Source organism: Neolamprologus brichardi, chromosome 10 (assembly GCF_056152115.1).
Source record: "Neolamprologus brichardi isolate AB-2024 chromosome 10, ASM5615211v1, whole genome shotgun sequence".
Taxonomy (NCBI): Eukaryota; Metazoa; Chordata; class Actinopteri; order Cichliformes; family Cichlidae; genus Neolamprologus; species Neolamprologus brichardi.
Genome location: NC_142113.1, coordinates 19,910,550 through 19,934,495, shown reverse-complemented (window position 1 = coordinate 19,934,495; position 23,946 = coordinate 19,910,550). Strand labels below are relative to the sequence as shown.

Sequence of the window (23,946 nt, the reverse complement as noted above, 5' to 3'; positions counted from 1 at the left end):
TTTATATTTATCAGTCTAAACAAAATAAACATTTAGTCCAATTTGATGGTACAATTAAAAAGTGTTTGTGTTTTTATCTGAAGACTATGTAACTATCTGGTTTCAACTGTATATTTAATGATGTTGGTGTTTGGAGAGGAACAGAGAGGGAGAGAGGGGAACAGAGAGGGAGAGAGGGGAACAGAAAGGGAGATGGAGAGCAGAATGAGGACAGAACAGAGATGGAACACGAGCCAGGTGAGACAGACATGTTAGTCAAATGGTTGTTTGCCAAAACTCATCAGAACATGTGTAATAGAGTGAATTGTTGCCCCCCCAGTGGTAAAATACAGAAGTGCCTGCTACAGGGCTAGTTCTTGGTTGACCAATACATAACAACAAAAAGGGTAGTTTGTGCACCGCTAAGAAAACAACAAGTTAGTGTGTGATGTCCGGCTGTTCAATAAAGCACCTATCCACGTCCTTCTGTCCTGATCTTTTCAAAGAGCCTAATCCAGAATATCACAACATGTATCTAGTAACTAGTGTATCTTTTTAGATACCATTTGTTACTTTTCAAATTCTATATTTATTAAGTTATGCAGGCTTGTTTGCACAACAAGGCTAAATAGTTATAGAAACTTTTCTGAATCTAGTGTACTTTGGTAGTGTAGTGCAAGTGTATGATGATTTTAGTGCTTCTATCATCTAGTTTTGATTCTGGTTCTGTCTTGATTAAGTCCTAAGCAGTCCTGATTTTGAACTGTTGTAATCCTGTTTTAATTCTGGATCAGTTCTGGGTCTGGTTGAATTGGAGTTTAGTCCCTGTGTTGTGATACAGCCCAGACTTTGTTCTGCCTTGCTGCTTAATTATAAAACTGTTTAAGGTCTCCTGCATATGTGATATATTCTTTTTCCTATATGAAGTCATTCTTTTTTTGAACAAAACCTAAAACAGAGCACATTAATCTTTCAGTCATTTCTAACACCCCACCCCCCAAAAAGAAAAAAAAAATCCCACATGCATACTACCCTTTAGGACTAAGCCCTGGGTATATAAAATGTCGATTCCCATTGAGCGAGAGCCAGCTCCTCACTTAATTTCCTTTTGCTGCTCAGCTCTCGGACATTGGCTCAGCTACGCTCCAGTCCCTCCATATTGTGGCCAATCACATGCGAGAATATAGGATATTATCATTACATGAAAAACAGAGAGGGTGATGGACGCGACAGTCAAGTGGAGCGTGTGTCTGTCCTCTCAGTAAGTGAGTGAGACAGTAGACAGCTGTGAGGAGAGCTGTGGAAAAGCAAAAACACATAAATATGCCTCACACCCGTAAACGAAGCAGCATCTGGCTGCAATTTAAAGACTTTTTTTTGTTGCGGTCTTGGTCTTGGTCTTGGCTCGACAGGAAGAGAGCAAACACTTTTTCACACCACAGTATTTCAAAACTATTTGCTGCACTTTTTTTCTGTCAGGAAATAACAGATGACGTTACTGTGGTTTTTCAAATGAAGCACAAAATGCCACTGTGCATTAGCCTGTGCGTGACTTGTTTATAAGAAATAAAATACCAAATTAACCACTCTCCTGTTAATATAGCACATATACAGCTGTGCCAACTCATTCTCAGTTAAGTCTGGTTCACTGACCTTCATTCATAGAACAAGTGTTACCTCTGTAACCATTTCTTTTATTTCATACTTGTAACCAAGCCACCACTGTTACATTGATGGTGCTTGAAAATGAACAAAACAGTCAAGCAAATAAAGTCAGGAGAGACGTGTACCAAGGCTGCAAATCTCATGACACACGTAAAACAGTAAAGGATTCATTGACAAAGTGAAGAAAGAAAAGTGAAACTGGAGCAAAGAGGACCACATGTGGTTCTTATTCACACACATTTGCACACATTGCATGCAAAAGCCCCTGATTTCACAAATCAGATTCCTTTTTATTCAGTTTTTTATTCAGACCTTTTTTCAGAAAGACCACCAAATCATAACTAGTCAGCACCGTCACAGTAAAATCTTATGTTACAAAATCCACTGGCCCACAGATGATTGCTTGTCTGATGATCATGCAGCAAAGCCAAATCCCATGAAAAATGTAGCCCAGGTTTGCCAATACACTCAGAAAGTTACATTGGTGTACTTGGTTTACATTTTCTATGGGCTTTGAGCAAGGCTAGGCTGCACTTTTTGCTTAGGAATCAAAATCAGCATCTAGCCAGGGAACTTTTGGCCACTCTCCATGAAACACACTTTATTGTTCAAAACTTTTTTTCAACAAGGTGACCCTCAACCATCAATAAAGTCACTCTGAACAATATAAATTCTTCCTGGAAACTCTATGTTACTATCTGCTTTGAATAAATCTCACACATTTCAGTGATAATGAACACATTTTCTTTATTTGCACTGAATTAACTTACTTCGTGACTAGTTTGTCATGAAGTTCTAAATATTAAAAAGTTAACAATACAACTATAATTGTAATGAAGATGTAGCATTTTTCATAATTCATATTTAGTATGATCCAATCAAATACTACTTGCATTTTCACAGTTACAGAGGAAGCCACAGTCAAATTCTGAGTAAAATAAACAAATAATAACCACTTCCTTCTGAGCTCTTCAGATAAATTTGTGAACCTCCTTTGAACACATCATCTTTGGTCCTTGGAGAGAGTCACAGAGCTTCATTATGGTGGCTTGCGAAAGACAGCTTCTAGGCCTCGCTTTGGCCTGCATCGCCTTCGTGGGAAGCATCATAAGCTGTGCTCTCCCTGCATGGAGAATCATGACAACCTTCAAAGATTTCGAAATGATTGTGGAGGGTTTTTGGAAGCGCATGGGGTACGAGTATATACCGTTACCTGAAATAATGAAGGCTGCCAGAGCACTTATCATCATTGCAATTATCATTGAGGTCCTTGGGATCCTGCTTGGTGTGGCTGGGAGAAATTTTATGAACTTCGTGCCAGACGAAAGGCAAAGGAGCAAAATGACTCTGACTTCTGGAATTGCCTTCCTCATTGCAGGCTTCTTTTTTCTCATACCAGTCAGCTGGACCACCAACACCATCAATGATCATCTGCTACTTAAAAAGATGGAGTTGGAAGCGGCGCTCTACATTGGCTGGTTCACCACCGTCCTTCTGTTCCTGGGAGGAGGCCTCGTCTGCAGCTCCTTTTTCCGCAGAAATGGAACTGAGTAAAACATTACCCCAACTCTGTGTAAGCAAGGCCTTACTTATCGCTTTTAAAATAAGGCCCGTTTTCATACATCGAGCAGTTTTTTGGAAATAAGAAAAAAGGTTTTATGAAAGTTTTCACCTTAAGTTTGTCAGTGGAATGAGTAGATTAACAAAGTATAAAATCAGATTAAAATAGAAAGAAATCTTTACAATTTGATTGTGTAACTTGCTTCTAAATGTATTTTGAGGTATCCTACACCATTATAACCACCTTTCCTATTTTATTTTTTTTTCATTTATTCTTTTTGTTATTTACTCTGTTGCATGGAGACAGACTTTACTTTTTTTGGGTAAACTGCTATGATTTCTGACTATGTATCCACTGGTTTAAGTCTATGTTATATCTTTCATTACCATCTCTTTATTAAATTGACTCAAAATTGATGATCATGGAATTGTTTTTACATTCTTAATATAAATATATTTGATTGATTGTTTACAAGTAAAATTGATCTCAAATGAAAATAATATTTCTGAGCATGTAAAATAATCTTTTGCATCTTTTTTTTGTGTCTTTTTTTTTGTTTGTTTGCTTGTTTTTGTTTTGTTTTTCTTAAAACAGCTCAATAGGGCACCGGTTAGCTTTAAGCGGGCAATCACATGCCAGTGGCCAGCCAGGTTCGAGTCCCCTCGCAGCCCTTTGCCGCATGTCTTCCCCTCTCTCTGCCCCTGCTTTCCTGTCCTCTTTACACTGTGCCTATTGAATAAAAAGTTGAAAAAGGCCAAAAAGAAATATTACAGAAAACGGTCAATAACATATTATGAATGACTTAATAAAAGACTCATCATTTGAGAGTTTCCCATTTTAGAATAAAATGACAAGATGTTAACAAAGACCACACTGCCAAACTTGACTCGGTGTGTTTTTAAGTTTACAAATGATACATTAAAAAAGACAACTAGGTTTTTAGGTTTTTAAGTCGTGAAAGACAAGTCAGAGTTGACAAAGTGTCAGTTTCTGTACTTCAACACATCTGTTGTGTCAAACAGTAACTACCAAAAGGATTTAGTTTAGACTGGAGACTGTTTTTTTTGTTGAATGTTGTCATAAAATTTTTAATTACAAATAATACTGAATTATGTTTGTGGGCAATACTTTGTCTATGGTGTAATAAATGCTATTAAGCTTATTGAAAATGAAGATTAGTGTTTGTTTGAGTTTTTTTCCCCCATAAATTACCACTCCTGACTTATTAAAAAGAATAAATAAACTTGTTGCACGTTTCTTTTCTGGGGGGTTTTGTTGGGCTTAGTCCAGTCGGTTCGATTAGGTTTAGAGTTTAAACACAAAGTCTAAACCTAATCGAGCATCCCGTCTTTAATTTTAAGAGGTGTATTTTATTTCGAGGCTATCATCATTAAAGCCGATGTCAACAATGTTCTTTGGTTCACCGAGATTTCTTTTCCGCAGGCTTTTTTGCGTTTTTTTCTTCGAGACAGTTGTTTACTTCCATTTTACTGAAAACTGAAAGAAAATCTAGGAATTTATGTACATTTAATTTATTTTAATATATTTATCAGTATATTTGAGAATAAATGTAAATATATGTGTGAAAATCTAAAGAAAAACAATCACGTGTACTTGTAATGGTGTGAAGATATATTCACATTTCTCTAATTCAGATTAAATATATTTGCATTACTCTTTATATTGTAAGATAAAAACACTACACTAGTAACTGACACAAGCACTGCAACACTACACTTTTATGCTAACAACAGCTTGTTGAAGGAATACTCCTGACTTTCACCTGCGCAAACCGTGCTCATCTTAAAGATTCAGAAGCTAAAACAATGCACTTCAGACCTAAAGGGAATAAAAATGCCTCCGTCTTTTGCTTCATTTGCCTTCAGGTCTCTGGTTTTACAAATAAAATAATGTTAAAAGCACAGTGACACCCCAAAGACAAAATCATACTTGGTAGTACACGCCTAGTCTGTCTGGGTTAGGTTTTCTTTTCTTTCTTTGTCTCTCTGCACTAGCTCCATTTCCTGTAACTGCCAGTTGGTGTTCCTGTTCTTGATCTTTTCTGATGGTCTGCCCACAGGAGGTGTTAGGATGCCTGGGTCGTTGACCCAGGGCTTTTGAGTTTATGATATTATTTATAATTTCTAGTCTTTGGGTTTTTGTGAGTCATGTCTTATGGTTTGTCTCTGTGTAATCCTTGGTTGCTGTCTCCCCTGTCTGCTGTATTCCCGTGTCCAGTCTGTGTCTGCCCTGGTCCCACGTCTCTGTTCCCTCTGTTGTAGTGCCTGCATGTGAGTCTGTGTCTTTTGTTCAGTCTGTGTTTTGTGTTTCCTGTTTTACTTTGAAGGTTTCTGTCTCTTCTCAGTGTGTTCAGTTTACGCTTCCTTGTCTCGTCAGTTCTGATTTGCCCCAGCTGTGTTTCCCTCCTGTTGTCCATTCCCTGATTGCTCCCTCTATGTATTTAAGCCCTGTGTTTCAGTTTGTCATTGTCGCGATCTACCGTTTATTTAGCTGTGTGTTTTTTCTCAGTCCTCTGGTGTAAGTCTATTTTGTTATTTTCAGTTATGTTACATTTGAGTTTAAAATTAAAACTGTTTTGAGTTACTTTCTGTCTCCGGAGTCTGCACTTTGGGTCCTTCTCCTGCCTGCATGCAGCCAGCACATAACAGGAGGACTCTTTCCTAGAAGAACTTAATGCTCCATTTCTGAATGGAGTGATTAGATCTGGTATAAAGTTTATTCGTGATCGGCAAATGAAGATTTCTGAAGCTACTGACTCTTGTACTAAAAACCGAATTACTCAAAGCTTTTCAACACGGTTCTCTTTACTTTACTGACATCTGGCGGCCAAAAATATTAAGAGCAGCTTGAATCTACAACTTGAAATGAACTACCTCATTATAACTCTACAGAGCTGAATCTTCTGTGTTTGATTAATTAATAACGATAAAATATAACTATATGCATAGTGTGTTTCTTTTGCATGGGGTAGAAAAACTGTTGCTCTTATATTTATTGCCAAGAAACATTTTTAGTGTATAAAATATATTAATGCAATCAAGAAAGTGTGTGTTTGCCCCCTTTTTGTGCTCACACGGGCTTAGTCCCTGACCGAACTGCTGCCACTAAGGCAGTGTAATTCTGTACAAATTGCTGATTTTAGAAACAAATTATTAGGACAAAACTTTTGCGAAATCTCGCAAAAGTTCATATAATTTTTTTTTCTCCCATGTCCCTTGCGGGGCTCCGTAGATAGGAAACTTCTGCATTTAACTAGAATGTTTCCTGCAATCATCAGCCACCAAATTTACTACATAATTTACAAAATTTACATAATTTAAAATGTACCAAAGTAAAGCTCACGCTAATAGGTCTTTGGAGTTGACGTCACGCTGCAATGTATAGTGGGAGTGCGGCGCCATATATCTGGGCCACAAATCAAAACAAACACACTGTGTTGGAGGGACGGTTGCTAGAAAGCAGTTTAAAAGAAAAAGGACGGTAGCATGCATTGGAAATGTGGACCCGTATGAAATACGGCCATGGAGTAGAAACCCTGAAGACCCACCGCTGTTGACGTAGCCTGATATATTTTCGTACCTTGTCTGTGGAGTCAGCATGTACAAGGTGAACCAGTTTTGCAGTTTTAAATCTCTGGAGGGACACATCCAGTTCACCAAAGATTGGGTACAAGATTTGTGAATAGGTCGATTGGCATGGTGGTATGTTTGAAGCAAGGATTTCGGAGTGCCCCTTGTGTAGCGCTAGAACCCAGTCACAATGTGTTTCATCTATTTCATAGGCTGGTTTGCCTGCAATAATGCCAAATAATTAGCAACTCTATAAATAGAAGGTAGTTCTGCAAAATCAGTCAGTAGGATGTTTGTTCTAATTTGCTATGACCTCAGAGTGCATTGAAAATAAAACTAATAGGTTATAAAGAGTCATATAAACATATTTAGAACTTACTGGAATGAAAATGTCTGGAGCACACCAACAGATATTTGGAGATGAAAGAGAGCTGCATATCAGCTCATCTCACAGCTGCTATCCAGACTAGATGCCTTCTTTTGGTAACATTCGATACACGAGCTCCCTCATGTTGCTTCCAGGTGGGGAAAGAATGAAAAGATAAACCATTGTCAAGCTTATTCCCTTGCCGGTGTTGTGCCAAAAAGTGATTGCCTGCCAAAAACTGATTTCTAATGTTTCTTTGTGTTTCTTATGTGTAATATTGTCACGTATGTTGCTAAATAGACTTTGGTGAACAGGTATTACAAAGGGGTTATATATAAAATTAAAAAATTACCTGTTTCTCAAGTATCTTTGTAACTGTGTTATTGTTCTTACATTATAATATATCAGCTCCCTTTTGTCACTTGGAATATGTTTACAGAACTATTTTTGCATTTGTTGCAATTTCAGCTGTCCTCTCGGCCAGATTACTCTTAAAAGAGGCATTTTTAAATTCAACAAGAATTTTTTTAACTGCATAAATAAAGGATACATAAAAGCCACTGCCAAAAGCTGATTGCGGCTTCTACCTTGTTATAGAAATGTTGTTTGTTGCACAAAATTACTTGATATCACTGATGAGGGATACATTTGACATATGTTTCACATATTATAGACCAACAAGTTATTTATAGCAGTTTAAATACAAGCAATCAGTTTTTGGCACAACACCGGTTGTGCGATCTAACATTAAAACCGATCGCACAGCAAGTACGAACCATAGCTGGTGTTATCCGTGAGCTTTCGCTTCTCTTTCCCTAGCACTTTGTTTGCAGTGTTGCCAACTCCTCAGTAAGGAAAATCACTATTGGCTGTCCTAAAAGTCGCTAGAAGTCGCCAAATGACATCATTGCCTAATTTGCATAATTGGCCATGCTAATGTAATTGTAACTTACGTTGTTGGAGAGAGAAATAACATCGTAGAATAGACATAAAGTGAGTAAAGCCCGTCCTAAATGCATTTTAGAATTTATTTAGAACTACAAATTTCTTTTAGGAATTATTGTTTTTTTTGATGTTACAATTTCAACCTTGCACCTTTATCCGGGCCTGGACCGGCAAAAGTGACCCAAAATAGGCACTCTGGTGGAGTTACTTTCTGTGTCTGTGTTTATAAGTAGTTTTAAACCTTGTGATGCACAAAACAGCATAACAGTAAAAGAAGAACTGACTGGTGTGAACATCTCCTACCCTGATCGCAGCTGCGTGAGGACTATCCTCCGACTGTGAGCGCTTTGGCACTGGCGAGGTGCCCATGGCAGCACTGCTACTTGTTGATAGTAAGAGCGATATGCGCTTTCACGTCAAAAAGTCATAAATAAGTCTCCAATAACACCAGAAAAAGTCGCCAGATTTGTCGCTAGTCACTTTTTAGAAACAAAATGGCTAAGGAGGTCTGAAAACTTGCTAAATATAGCGACAAAGTCGCTAAGTTGGCAACACTATTTATTTGGCCCAGAAACATGGCGCCTCAACCAAAAATCCTTGCCACGCCCCCTCTCGTGACGTCATGCCGCAATGCATTGTGGGAGCGCACCACCGTCTTTGAGGGCCACGAGTCAAAACAAACACACTGTGTTGGAACTGTGTCGGAAGAACGACTGCCAAAACCACGCTTAAAATCAGCGCGAAAAGACAAAGGGCTGTATCGCAACCAGACACCAAGACACGGTACTTGGAAAAAATAGCGTGCATTGGTAATGTGGACCCATATAAAATAAGGCAGTGGAGCGAAAACCCAGACCACCTACCGCCGTTGTCCTATCCCGATAACTTCGCACACCGTGTCTGTGGAGTCAGCACATACACGGCGAATCAGTTTAGGAATTATAAATCCCTGGAGGCGCAAATCTAATTCACAAACGCTGTGTGCAAGATTTGTCCATTTTTAAGCCTCCACGCTGTGAATACGTAAACCATATGACCAAGATACAGCCAAAGGTTGCACATAACATTGACTTCTCCTCAGCAGCTGCCCCAAAATTTGCTCTAGATGAAAACATAAACACACCGTCCGCAAAAAAGGCAAATTCCACTTGCTACTCTGGAGGAGTTGTCACCGATAAGCTACTCCATAAACAGAACACAGTTCTGCTGCATCACACATTAGGATGTTTGTTCTAATTTTCTATGACCTCAGCGCATTGAAAACAAAACTAAAAGCCTATAAAGAGCAAGTTTTGGGGTGATTTGTGCCCCAACCCTTGTGCCTGGTTTAAGTTGTGCCAATGGCACACCAAGCACACCATTGTTTTTCTTGTGACATTACCAATAAGTTTGATGTGTCACATGGCCCTCTTCCTATTGAAAAAACAAAAGTTGTATCCAAGATGGCCGACTTTTAAATGGCCACCATGGTCACCACCCATCTTGAGGAGTTTGCTCCCTCACATGTACTAATGTGCCACAAACAGGACTTTAATATCACCAACTATTCCCATTTTATTACGGTGTATCCATATAAATGGCCCACCCTGTAACATAGAATAGAATAGAATCAAATAGAATAGAATAACCCTTTATTGTCATTTTACACATATAATGAAATTGTGTGTGCTCAACACCAGGAATGTGTATTTTATTCTGTGCAGGAATAAACTATAAATAGTAAGACAACAAACACGAGAAATGTACATACAGGAAGAATAATTAGAAAACAAGAGAAAGGCGCACATTAGAGAATGGGTTGCAGAGTGTTTGGAAGCAGCGCAAAGGACTGAGTAGAGTCTGTGTGTGAGTGGCCTGAGTGATATGGGTTACTCAGATCATGGCTCAGATTGGTTGGTGCGTGGGCAGGGCTAGGTTGTGGGCAGGATAGTGTTTGTTAACAGTCTGAAAGGCCCAGGGGAAGAAGCTGTTTTTGAGTCTATATCAGTGGAGAACCAATTCCAACAGTCTTAGAGAAGCCCATAAAGAGCCTGGGACAGTGGTATAATGCAGACCTCAATGATACGTGGCAGCTAGAACAACTAAGGCAGAATTTGGCTAATGACCTCAAGCAGATTAACAACACTGCACTCCCAGGGAAACTGAAGCTCTGGTGCTTCCAGTTTGGGTTATTACCCAGACTACTGTGGCCACTGACAATGTACGAGGTCTCACTCAATCATGCCAATTGACTAGAGAGCCTAGTGAGCTCCGATGTTAAGAAGTGGCTTGGACTTCCCAAATGCCTCAGCAGCGTTGGACTCTACAGCGACGGGATACTGTCATTGCCTATCCCTAGCCTGGTTGAGGAGTTAGGGGGTTATGTGCAAAAGTGAGGCTTGAGATGTCACTCACGGACTCCCGGGACCCCATAGTGAGAGGCACTGCTCCCACCTAGCAACGGGGATGAAGTGGACCCCAGCCACATCTGTGCTACAGGCGAAATCCGCTCTTCGGCATCGTAGCATGGTGGGTCACGTCCAACAGGGCAGAGGAGGATTTGGCCTTGGCGCAGTAACACCTCGGTGGCAAGAGGCATCTGTAATCGAACGTCAAAAAATGGTGGTGGAGGAGGTGCGTTGACAGGAAGAAACAGCCAGACATGCCAGAGCCGTGGCAGTGGCCAAGCAGGGTCGCTGGATCAGCACCATGATGCAAACTTGTGGCCGTAGTATATACAGTATTCTGCAGAAGGTATCAAATGTCACTGTATGTGTATGTGCGTGTTTTATGTGTATAGGTTTTCTTTAAATTTTTTCTGATGATATAACATTATCCAGACATGCCCTGTAAGGTCATGAGGAGGAAACTGTGACAAAAGGAGCTGTGTGGGGCAGTGGATTCCTCACCAGCTGGATTAAAAAGAGTACAATAACACATGTACTGGTTGTTGCATTGCAGAGGTATTCAAGTATGAAAACAATAATAAAAACAATATTTTGGTTCTTTAGCCTTTTTCTATGATTACTTTATTATGGATTAGATGCAAAAGTTATTAAGTGTGGATGATTAAATAATAGATTGATGCAATTGCAAATTGTGCATTGTTCTCAGATGGACAGCAAGTGGAGAATGATAAATCAGATGAGGAGACACAATGAGCAAGATGGTAAATGGACTTGTTCTTATATAGCGCTTTTCTACTCTCACTGAGCACTCAAAGCGCTTTATACCACTCGTGCATTCACCCAATCATACCCATTCACACAAGCACTTTATCTAAGGTTTTATTTTAGTGCTTCTATCTAACACCTTCACCTACATTCACACTCCGATCGATGCATCGGAGGGTAACATGGGGTTAGTATCTTGCCCAAGCCTGGGATCGAACCACCAACCTTCCGGTGAGTAGGTGACCCGCTCTACCTCTATGGTTCCAAGCACTGTCACCAATCTTTGCATTTTATCTCATAACACTTGTTTAATCAGATACCATCTCAACCAACTGAACAACACACTAGTTAATTTAGGGTATTTTCAAATGAAAATGCATTGAATTTAAAGTAAAATAGCTTCAGTATAAATCAATTTACCTAAACATGACCACACGTTAGTGGGTATCGCACATGGATGCCATTGGGACAATCTGGTCTTTAAGTGATGAAATGAAGGGATTGTGTTAAAAAAATGCTTTAGTGCGTCACATTTTTATGCAATCTCTTTGTTCAACCCACTGAATTAAAGGTGAAAGTTTGCAGTTCAACTACATCTGAGTTATTTCATTTAGAATTGCGGTAATGCACAGAACCAAAATTAGAAAAAAATTGTCTCTGTCCAAATATTTATGGACCTAGCTGTGTATGTACCAGGTAAGTCACCTGGTAAAGTAAAAACTCAAATAACATATCTTTATATGTTTTTCTATTAGAAAAAATAGTATAGTACAGTAAGTGAAGAAAAAGAGGAGGTTAAATATAAGTTAAAATTATGCCTAAAAAATAAAATACGTTTTTAGGCATAATTTTAGATTCACATGTATGAGTGAAGTACATAACAATGATTTCAAAGACTGTTAAGGCTAATCTGAATAGCTTTTAGTTAATTCAACACCCATGTTAGCAGCTCAGTTATTCATGCATCGTATTATTTTATGTATATGTGACAGTTTGGTTACAAGCATCACCTTATACTGTATAATTAAGCATCTGATACAATCATTCTCTGGAAATAATGTATAAAAAGCCAGTTTATTAGCATCACTGCTATATTAAAAATATATATATAACTTGGTTTTGAGAGTTTCATTCATTTGCAAAGTACCACATCACAGATCTCTATCTCTGTGCATCCACTCTGTGCAATATGACGAAATACAGTGGCTTGCAAAAGTATTTGGCCCCCTTGAACTTTTCCACATTTTGTCACATTACAGCCACAAACATGAATCAATTTTATTGGAATTCCACGTGAAAGACCAATACAAAGTGGTGTACACGTGAGAAGTGGAACGAAAATCATACATGATTCCAAACATTTTTTACAAATAAATAACTGAAAAGTGGGGTGTGTGTAATTATTCAGGCCCCTGAGTCAATACTTTGTAGAACCAACATTTGCTGCAACTACAGCTGCCAGTCTTTTATGATGTCTTTATATGTTTTTCTATTAAAAAAAAAAAATGTATGTCTCTAGCAGCTTTGCACATCTAGCAACTGAAATCCTTGCCGATTCTTCTTTGCAAAACAGCTGCAGCTCAGTCAGATTAGATGGACAGTGTTTGTGAACAGCAGTTTTCAGATCTTGCCACAGATTCTTGATTGGATTTAGATCTGGACTTTGACTGGATGTTCTTTCTTGTTTTTTTGCATGTCAATGTGAAAGTTCCTGTGCATGTGGCCTCTGCATGTTTGGTTGTTTTCTTATTTTCTTATCATTGTGAAGCCCTTTGCACATTTTTTTAAATGCTATTTTCTCACTCTGAAAGTACAAACTGGTTTTGTGTCTGCATTTGGTTTGCTTTTTTCTATACAACAAGAGAAATACTAATGTAACTTTGCAATGCTTGAATTTATGTATTCTAATTTTAAAAAATCACAGTATATATACATTAGTGATGTGATTTCTGGCTCCTTTTAGAGAACCGGCTCTTTCGGCTTGGCTCGGAATGAATAAAATGTTACAGTTACAGTTACACTCTTTCAGCTCCAAACTGGCTCTTCAGGTTGTTTTTTTGATTTAATTAATTTGTTGTTGATTTAATTAATTTGTTATTAACAACAATATGAAATTAATGCACAAAAGGACTTATTAATGTAAAAAAAGCGGTTTTATTTATATATGTTTATATATAAATATATAAGGTGGCCCCTGGAGACAAAGTACGTACAAACTCCAAAACACATTTTTAGCGTTAACTGAACTTCCAAAACAGAGCTACCTAGATCACTTAAATTACACAATTGAAAGCATATGTGTATTGTTTGTGTATTTATACAGAAGCAATCATATATATTCAAATAATTTAATACAATGTTCATTTACCTGTTACTACCACACACCAAATCCGGTCGTTGGTACTTCCTGGCTTGTGTAGCCACTAGGTAACAACAGCTCAACACTGCCCCTAGCATCCTGGAGCATTTCTGTTGTGTTTTGTACGTGTTTTGGAGTTCGTACGTGTTTTGCCTCTAGGGGCCACTGTAAATATACTTTTGTTTATTCACTCCACATAAAATGTAATAAATTTAAAGTGAAACAACACAAAACACTGCAAACCACAACACAATTAAATTCAAATATGAAAAAATGTGAAAACAAAAAGAAGACGCACATTCTCTGTCATATGGACCTGCATGAATAAACTTTCTGAATCCTTTATCATCCGCAACTGAGAATAGTTGTGGATGATTACTATACCTTTCTAATGTGTTGTTGTTGTCCCTGGCTCTCTTTCTCTCTCTCTCCCTCCTGCTCTGTTCCTGTGTACCGCCCCTCCCCCCTCTTCCCAGTGCGAGAGAGAGGGTGAGAGACAGAAAAAAATCTCACGTTGTTCACCTCAAAGAGTATGCTCTAAGAGCTGTTTCGTTCGCGGCTCTTAGAGCATCACTAATGTACACATCACTAATGTACATACCACAGTATTCCACCTGTTCACATGCACTAAATATATTATATACTGAGAATATTTATGTGTTAAATGATATTTGATTAATATGAAATATTGTAACAAAGGCAAAACAATATAATACAACATATATTTGAGCAGCAGTGTGATGTGATGAGTTTAACAACAATTATAATAACACACATTATTCAAAGCATTTTCAAAAACAGAGTTTTTAAAATTGATTTTGTCAAAATCTGACAAAATCCTGTTCTCTGTTCTTTCCCTTCGAGGTACAAATATCAACTGACAATGCAAATTTTAGTTTTTGCTGCATTATTGAGTTTCAATTCCCCTTTTTGATTTTATTGCTCTGACTCCTCTGTGTTTTCTTGTTTCTGTTCCTTCTGCCTTGTCTATGTGCCAGAGTGCACTGGCATATTTGGATCCCTAATAATGACTTAGACACCTTTGTTGCTATGTATTTATGTAAGTGACTGATACTGCTGCTTTTCTGTGGTGTTTCGGGTGTATTTTGTGGTTGTGTCCTGGTGTTTTATATGCAGTACAGACCACAATAGAAGGAAATAAAGTGCTCAAACTATTTACATTTTTAAAGAACATACAGATTGTTTTTGTGCACTTTTATGCTACTACATGAATTTTTCTCTTCATCTTGGAGACTATGAATTCTCTTCAGAACCACTAGGCAACAGTAGAAATTCTAAGCTCCAGTGCTGCAGAGGTTTGTGGCAGTTAATAAAAGGCTGTTGGGGCGTGAAATACCACCTCTCTGGTGGGGACGGAGCCTGAGCTAGTGCATGAAGTAGTGATGTGCGGCTCGATACTGAAATATCGATTCCTCCGATACCAGTCATTTATGTTCTAGAATCGATACTCATATTAAAATATCGATATTTTAGTAATTTAGGGTAAATTTGTAGGTTATCATTAACAGGAACAGAGTGGAAAGAAACTATATCATTTGGATTGTCTACATTGGAAGGAACTACTTAGTCTCCCGCCTGTCATAGTCATGTGCGAAATACGTCTGTATAAATGTGTCAAGCCCCTTGTTGTGCACACTCACAACAATGGCTGAGCGTAAATGGAGTCATGTGCAGACGTATTTTACTTCCACAAACGGTTGAGACGTAGTTTGCAATACATGTGGCAAGAAAGTGAGGTGTTGTGGCAACACTACTAACCTCATCAAGCACTTCAGAGTAAATCATATCACAGAATATGACGAGCTTATGTTGAGGCGAACTGAAGAGGAGGAGTGGACAGGGACAGGTGCTGCTAGGGCGAGACAGACGTCTCTCACGGAGTCCTTCAGTGCTGCAGGCAGGCAACGTGTTCAAATAGCGCACAACTTCAGTTTTCTTATTTCTATATGATAACTGTGCATTATTAAGCGATAAGAACAAGTAATCCGATGTCCTGTAATCATTATGACGCTATAATTTGAGATACAATAACTGAAATACGTTTTTGTACAAAGTATCGGTATCGGATCAGTATCGTCGATACCACCCTGAATTTTACTTGGTATCGGATCGGAAAGGAAATCAGTGGTATCGCACATCACTAGCATGAAGAGGCACTGGTGACACCTTAAAGCATAGCTCAAGCTCTGGTACCAGTATCCTGGAGAGGGATTGGACTCTATTCCAGTCTCGAATTGCCCTTGGTAAGAGTTGGCTGTCATAGAAAGGTATTCTTAAATCACCTCATCTTGCTGTCTTTTCGTTGGAGTTTTTAATTGGCAGACAAGGGGGATTCTTTTCTGCGCCTTCAGGCTGGTCAGTGGGCTCTGACTGTCATATGCGGTTATACATCCTTTTTGGAGTCACTAGGTGCAGTGCTTGAGTGTACTCCATTTGGTGACTCTGCTATCCTACTAGGAAAATTCACAGATCCCGTGGGCATTTACAGAGAGACCAGGATTGGTGCAAAGTGAATGAATAAAATGTTACAGTTACAGTTTTCAAGGAAGAGATGGCAGCATGGATGTTCTTTTCTAAATCCGGCCACTATGGAATTCCCTGCCTGAGCATCTCAAATGGGCAAACTCTGTAACCTCTTTAAAATATCTTCCTAAAACTTCCCATTTGGCTTCTCATAACCACTAATGCCTTTTAATGTCCTGGATTGTATATATCTGTGTGTATCTAGTGGTTTTTAACTTGTTCAATTGTATTTATCTAAAAAAGGTTGTATTTGTTTGTTTTATCATTGTTCATTGCTTTGTACTACACAGTCTTCAGACTCAAACAACATTAAGCTGGTTTGGGATGAAGTGGACAGAAGAGTGAAAGCAACACAACCTTTAAGTACCACACATTCATGGGAACTTCTGCAACAGAGTTTCAGAAAATATGACTAGTATGTGAGGAATGCACTTTCCACTTCCACTCTAAGTTACTAAGCAGCAGTTTTGTCAAATATAAATTACGGCAGCTCTCAAGAAGACACTTTCCTCTTTGAAGAGATTTACAGAACTTCACCATGAGCAGACTGTAGGCAGCGTCTGGGTTTGACCTTGGCTATCATCGGCTTTCTGGGGACCATCACCACCTGTGCTCTCCCCTCATGGAAAGTCACAGCCTTCATTGGTTCCAACAACATCACTGCTGAGTTAATCTTTGAGGGCTTGTGGATGTACTGCGTGGTTCAGAGTACAGGCCAGATAAAATGTAAAGTCCACAGTTCTGTACTCACATTACCTCAAGACTTGCGGACTGCTAGAGCACTTGTCGTGATCTCCATCATCATCGGGTTCTTTGCAGTCTTGCTTGGTGTCATTGGAAATAAGTCTGTCAAGTAACTGCAGGACAAAAAGCAAAAGAGCAAAGTATATAGCTATAGCTTCTGGAGTTGCCTTCATCATTGCAGGCATCTTCGTGCTTATAGCAGTTTGCTGGAGTGCTAACACCATCATGAATAATTTTTACAAACCTTTCATGAAGATGGAGCTTGGAACCTTGCTCTACATTGGCTGGACATCTGCAGGACTCCTGTGCCTGGGAGGAGGCATCCTGTGCAGCTCCTGTCCTCCAAAGGGTGAAACTAAATGTGAGGTCACGTACTCTAAAGCTCACTCCTATGGAGGACCACAAGAGCCCCATGCATCGAAATAAAGAATTCTGTGTTGAAATAATGAATTGTAGAAAAAATTCTCCATTTGTAAATTCATTTTTGAATTCCAATTTAATAAACTTCATTTCAAAAAACATTTTTGAATTCCAATTTAATAAACTTCATTTCAAAATCCTTTTTTTAATTGCACTTTAATAAACTACATTTCAAAATCCATGCCTTGTTTTTTTTTTATTTTTGCAGGAGCAGGAGGACAAGAGAGACCGGAGAGGGAGACTGTAGTTTCACATGAGAGTGTGAAACTGCAGACTTAACCCTTTGGCTGCTAATTTTGAGTTACTGATTTTTACATGAAGGAAACTGTGTTTTAGTGGCTTTGTTTTGATTAGGGTATTATATTGCATGGTTGGGAAAGGCAAAGGAGGGGACTGCTGCTCTCAGTGTGGAGGTTTCTGAAAAAGACGAAGATGTAAATGCCATACTTTTTCAGAAAAGGAGGGAGACATTAATAAGTGTTATAAAGTTATAAAGTGTAGTATTAAGTGGACACAGCCCTGAAAATAAAGGGGAGTAGAAAGCTGCAGACTCTCACTCATGCTTGCCTGGGAAATTAAAGATAAGAAGAAACCATTTTCTGTGGAAAGTTACTGGAATGCTGTTGTTTAGACTAGAATGAGAGAGCTTCTGTAATAAAACTGTTAGGGGCACACCACCATTTTGAGATCCGCGGCAGCGTGTCATGCAGGATGCATCTCCCTTCTAGAAGTAATAAATGGTCTACTGAGCAGGGTTTTGTTGTTTTGTCTTCTATTGGATGCCTCTGAGGAATCAGAAGAACTCGATGAAGTGTTGATATTTACAGTGGCTATTGCACTTTTCTGTGCCTTAAGTCCTGTACACCTGTGGTAGTAAGGTTTTGACTTATTTCTTCACTTTTATGGGGTAGCTAATTTCAGTGTGTTGACTCATGAATTCCTCTTGTGTGCGCTGCTACAGTCCTCCACTCATAACAGTGCTCTGTGTTTCGATCCCCTCTGCTAGGGGACAGGGAGGAGTAACATGCATAAGCCCTCACACGGGAAACTAAGTGAAATAAAGGTTTTATTTCAAAATTCAAACAGAAAAACGATAGGGCCGCATTCAGCAGACCACTGGGCATATAATCAGCACATAATTAACTAACACACACACGGGGGTGAAAAACTAAAGCAAACTAAGGCCAACGTGGCAAACTAAGGCTAACATCACAAGCATCAACACCACAAAAATCTGCTCCAGCTAAGTTCAACCATAGAGATTAACAAGCAAAGTTCAAAAACAGAGGAGAGGGGGACAAACTGCATGTTCAGTCCTCGGCAGCAGCCCACAGTGTGAAGAATCTTCAGCACAACCGGAGACCAGCAGCCATGGGTGGAAAAACCCCAGACACTCCAATGGACCACAGCCATACATTCTTCCTGGAAACTCTATATTACCATTTACTGTGAATAAATCTCACAAATTTCAGTGATAATGAACAATTTTTTTTATTTGCACTGAAATAGCTTACTTAGTGACTTTTTTATTATTATCTTTTTTAGAAATTTATGACAAACTTGAAAAAAGTTAACACTAAAACTATAACTGTCACTGAGATGTGGCATTTTTCAGTTTTGATGATGCATATTTAGTACGATCCAACCAAATATTACCTGCATTTTTCAAATTATTTATTTTGAGTTAAGTTTTTATGTGTGCTGCTTTTTGTCATTATGTGTCACCTTCTTTAGAAATCAGTTTCAACTCAGAGGCAACAATAAAATCTGTCATCTCCTTTAAAAGTGTGAACAGGTACAGAGGAAGCCACAGTCCAATTCTGAGTACTATAACCAAATGATAACCACTTCCTTCTGAGCTCTTCAGATAAATTACTGAACCTCCTTTGAACACATCATCTTTCCTCCTTGAAGAAAGTCACAGAGCTTCATTATGGTGGCTTGCGAAAGACAGCTTCTAGGCCTGGCTTTGGCCTGCATCGGCTTTCTGGGGAGCATCATTAGCTGTGCTCTCCCCCCATGGAGAATCACGAAAACCTTCAGGGATTACGAAATGCCCTTCTCCGTGGTGGAGGGTTTATGGAAGAGATGTGTGATCTCACCAACAGGTGAAATGGAGTGCATGGGGTACGAGTATATGCTGTTACCTTTAGACATGAAGGCTGCCAGAGGACTCATCATCACTGCCATTATCATTGAGGTCCTTGGGATCCTGCTTGGTGTGGCTGGGAGAAATTGTATGAACTTTGTGCCAGACGAAAGACAAAGGAGGAAAATGGCTCTGACTTCTGGAATTGCCTTCCTCATTGCAGGCTTCTTTGTTCTCATCCCAGTCAGCTGGACAACCAACACCATCAATGATCATTTTGAGCCTATCGAGTCTTTTAATCATCCTGATCATCTGCTACTTAAAAAGATGGAGTTAGGAGCTGCGCTCTACATTGGCTGGTTCACTACTGTCCTTCTGTTCCTGGGAGGAGGCCTCGTCTGCAGCTCCTTTTTCCGCAGAAATGGAACTGAGTAAAACTCAAATCTTACACTGTGTAAGCAAGGCCTTACTTATTGCTTTTTAAATAAGGCCTATTTTCATACATCAAGCTGTTTTTTGGAAATAAGAAAAAGGTGTTATGAAAGTTTTCACCTCAAGTTTGTCATTTGAATGAGTAGATTAACAAAGTATAAAATCAGATTCAAATATGAAGAAATATTTGCAGTTTGACTGAGTAACTTGACTCTGAATCTATTATAACCATTATAACCACCTTTTGTATTTTTCTTTTCATTTATTGTTTTTGATGCTCATAAGTTTGGAGACAGATTTGACTTTTTCAGGGATCTGTGTAAAGTCATAACCATGTCCATATAAAACCGCTATGAAATCTATGCAATGTAAGTCTATGTTTTATCTTTGACTATCATCTCTTTATTAAATTGATTGATTGATTGATTGATTGGTAATTTATTTCAACATGTGAACAATATACAAGTACATTTAGAAAAGAAAATAAGAAAAAAAAATACTATACAAATTATATACAAAAAAAACCGTTCTGATTAATTTACATGTTCAATACTGATGATCATGAAATTGTTTTTACATATGCTTTTTGAATAAAAATATATTTTTGTGTGATTGTATACAAGTGAAATTTATATCAAAAGAAAATGAATATTTCAGAGCATGCAAAATAATATGTATCTTTGGTGCCTTTTTTTAACATTGAAGCAGGTTAATAAACATAGTAAGAATCAGTTTGCAAAAACTGAACATTGTAGAGTTTTGCATTGAAAAATAAAACGACAAGATGATTAAAAAACTGTTAACAAAGACCACACTGCCAAAGTTGAAAAAGTTTAAAAATTATAGATTAAAAAAGACAATTAAGTGTTTGAGTTTTTTAAAGTTTCATGTGTGTTACATCTAATCATAGACGACTAGTCAGAGTTGACAAAGTGTAAGTTTTACTTCAACACATCTGTTGTGTCAAACAGTAACTACCAAAAGGATTTAGTTTAGACTGGAGAAATTTCAAAAGGTGTTTTGTAGAATAATTTTGTCATTACATTTTTAATTACAAATAATACTAAATAATGTTTGTGGGCAATACTTGTCTATGGTGTAATGAATGTAATTAACTTTATGGAAAATTTAGATCAATGTCCGTTTTTGTTTTTTTGATGAATTACCACCCCTTCCTAAAAAATAAAATAATAAATTAATAATAACAATAAATTCACACACTTGTTGCAGGTTTGTTTTCCATGTCAACCAGATGTGGGCCAGGTCTGGAAATGATGGCGCTATTCATGTTCCTATTTTCCAATTTTAGTTAGAAGATCCAAATGCCACATTGCAATACTATACTGCTATAGTAGCCACTGGGTGGCTGTAGCTCAGGAGGTAAAGCAGGTCACCTACTGATTGGAACGTTAGTGGTTCGATCCCTGACTCCTCCGTTCAAGAGTGTGAATGTGTGTGAATGCAGTTGGATGTAGAGAGATTGGGTGAATGTGGCATGTTGTATAAAACACTTTGAGTAATCTGGAGGAGTAGAAAAGCACTGTATAAGAATATTTCCATTCACTGTCTGAACAGAGTTTTGTCATGTTACTTTTGCATTATTATGTTCCGGCACATGTTGTTATTACATGGCTTGATTAAGGTACACATTAGGCTGTAGTGATGTGTCGGTCATGAACGAAACAGCTCTTAGAGCTGACTCTTTGAAGTGAACAAAGAGTCACTTCAAAGAGTCACTTTCTTTCTCTCACTCTCTCTCTCTCTCACTTTTTTTCCACTTCACTCCCCACATGAGCCTTGTGCTTGCGCTGGGAAGAGGGGGGAGGGGCGGTAGTTACACTCGTAGTAGCACAGGAACAGAGCGGGAGGGAAAGAGAGAGAAAGAGAGCCAGGGACAACAAAGTCACATTAGAAAGGTATAGTAATCATCCACAACTATTTTCAGTTGCGGATGATAAAGGATTCAGAAAGTTTATTCATGCAGGCCTATATGACAGAGAATGTGCATCTTCTTTTTGTTTTCATATTTTAATTGATATTTTATTGTGTTGTGGTTTGCAATGGTTTGTCTTATTTCACTTTTTTTTCACTTTCTGGGAGTTTGTTCCAGATATATGGAGCATAAAAGCTGAATGCAGCTTCTCTGTGTCTGGTTCTGACTCTGGGAACTGATAAAAAAAACCAGATCCAGATGACCTGAGGGATCTGGAAGGTTCATACTGGGTCAGGAGGTCACTGATATATTTTGGTCCTAAACCATTCAGAGCTTCATAGACCAGCATCAGAACTTTAAAGTCTATCCTCTGACGGACAGGCAGCCAGTGTAAAGACCTCAGAGCTGGACTGATGTGGTCCACTTTTTTGGTCTTAGTGAGGACTCGAGCAGCAGAGTTCTGAATGAGCTGTAGTTGTCTGACTGATTTTTTAGGTAGACCTGTAAAGATGCTGTTACAGTAATCAAGCCTACTAAAGATGAATGCATGGACTAGTTTTTCCAGGTCCTGTTGAGACATCAGATCTTTTATCATTGATATATTCTTGAGGTGATAGTAAGCTGATTTTGTTATTGTCTTAATGTGTTTTTCTAAGTTTAGGTCTGCACCCATCACTACACCCAAATTTCTCACCTGGTTTGTGGTTTTTAGGTGTATAGATGGAAGTTCTCTGGTGACCTGTAATCGTTTTTCTTTGGCACCAAAGACTATTACTTTGTTTTGTTTTTGTTTAGCTGGAGAAAATTGTGGCACAACCAGTCATTAATTTCCTCAATGCATTTACCAAGAGCCTGCACAGGGCCTCGGTCTCCTGGTGACATTGTGATATATATTTGTGTGTCATCTGCATAGCTATGATAGTTTATTTTGTTGTTCTTTATAATCTGTGCCAGTGGGAGCATGTAAATGTTAAACAGAAGGGGTCCCAAGATGGAACCTTGGGGAACTCCACATGTGATACTTGTCTGCTCAGATGTGAAGTTACGTATTGATACAAAGTATTTCCTGTTTTCTAAGTATGTTTTGAACCAGTTTAGTACAGTTCCTAAGGGACCTGCCCAGTTCTCCAGTCGTTTGAGTAATATGTTGTGGTCAACTGTATCAAATGTTGCACTGAGATCCAGTAAAACTAAGACTGACATTTTTCCACTGTCTGTATTCAGACATATGTCATTAAACACTTTGGTCAGAGCGGTTTCAGTGCTGTGGTTCTGTCTAAAACCTGACTGGAAGGCATCATAGCAGTTATTCTGTTTTAAGTATTAATTGAGCTGTTGAGAAACTGCTTTTTCAATGATCTTACTTAAAAATTGAGATTTGAGATCGGCCTGTAGTTGTTCATTTGTGTCTTGTCAAGATTGTCCTTTTTCAGTATAGGTTTAATTACAGCAGTTTTTAGTGATTCTGGAAACACACCTGACATTAAAGAAAAGTTGACGATCTGTAACAGGTCTGACTCCAAAGTCTTTGAGACCTTTTTGAAAAAACTTGTTGGCAGGACATCTAAACAGCAAGAGGAGGAGTTCAGTTGACCTAAGATGTCCTCCAGGTCTTTGCTGTTAATACGGTGAAACTGTTTGATGGTGTTTAAACAGTTTTTCGGTGGACACAGTACATATCCTGAATCTGCTGTTGATGTACCAATTGCTTGTCTAATCTTTTGGATTTTTTCTGTGAAGAATTTGGCAAAGTCATTGCAGGCCATGGTCGAATGAAGTTCAGCTGCCACTGACACAGGAGGGTTTGTTAGCCTGTGAACTGTAGAAAATAAGACCCAAGCATTATGACTGTTTTTGCTGATGATGTCAGAGAAAGTTAAGTGGTGATGGGCTAATGAAGTTCTCTGAAGTTCTCTGAAGAATTGACTCTTGTACTGAAAACCGAATTACTCAAAGCTTTTCAATACAGTTCTCTTTGGTGACATCTGGCGGTGAAAAATAGTAAGAACAGCTTGAAACTTCAACTACCTCATTATAACTCATGATATTAAACACAAGATGTTTAATATCATGCGACAGTTCTGTCTGATATCGAGCTACTGCTGTGGTGCTTTAACATGTATTTTGTTGGGTGAAAAAACTATGTTGATTGTTTGATTAAATAAT

General features: G+C 38.5%; 2 protein-coding genes and 1 pseudogene across 2 annotated transcripts; all 3 read left to right on the top strand.

The window, feature by feature from the left end:
- Positions 1–2,670: 2,670 nt before the first annotated feature.
- Positions 2,671–4,357, top strand: LOC102791007 (claudin-4-like). The gene has a single exon (XM_006785177.2). It carries the CDS (start codon positions 2,686–2,688, stop codon positions 3,196–3,198), a length of 513 nt encoding a protein of 170 aa, XP_006785240.2. The 5' UTR covers positions 2,671–2,685; the 3' UTR covers positions 3,199–4,357.
- Positions 4,358–8,682: 4,325 nt separating this feature from the next.
- LOC102790725 (claudin-4-like) lies at positions 8,683–17,332 on the top strand (annotated as a pseudogene).
- Positions 17,333–19,259: 1,927 nt separating this feature from the next.
- On the top strand, positions 19,260–19,850 carry LOC102786451 (claudin-4-like). The gene has a single exon (XM_006810609.3). It carries the CDS (start codon positions 19,260–19,262, stop codon positions 19,848–19,850), a length of 591 nt encoding a protein of 196 aa, XP_006810672.3.
- Positions 19,851–23,946: the final 4,096 nt, after the last annotated feature.

What these genes read in the sequence shown, in the direction of transcription:
- LOC102791007 (XM_006785177.2), top strand. Translation starts at nt 2,686, where the DNA reads ATGGTGGCTTGCGAAAGACAGCTTCTAGGCCTCGCTTTGGCCTGCATC.
- LOC102786451 (XM_006810609.3), top strand. Translation starts at nt 19,260, where the DNA reads ATGGTGGCTTGCGAAAGACAGCTTCTAGGCCTGGCTTTGGCCTGCATC.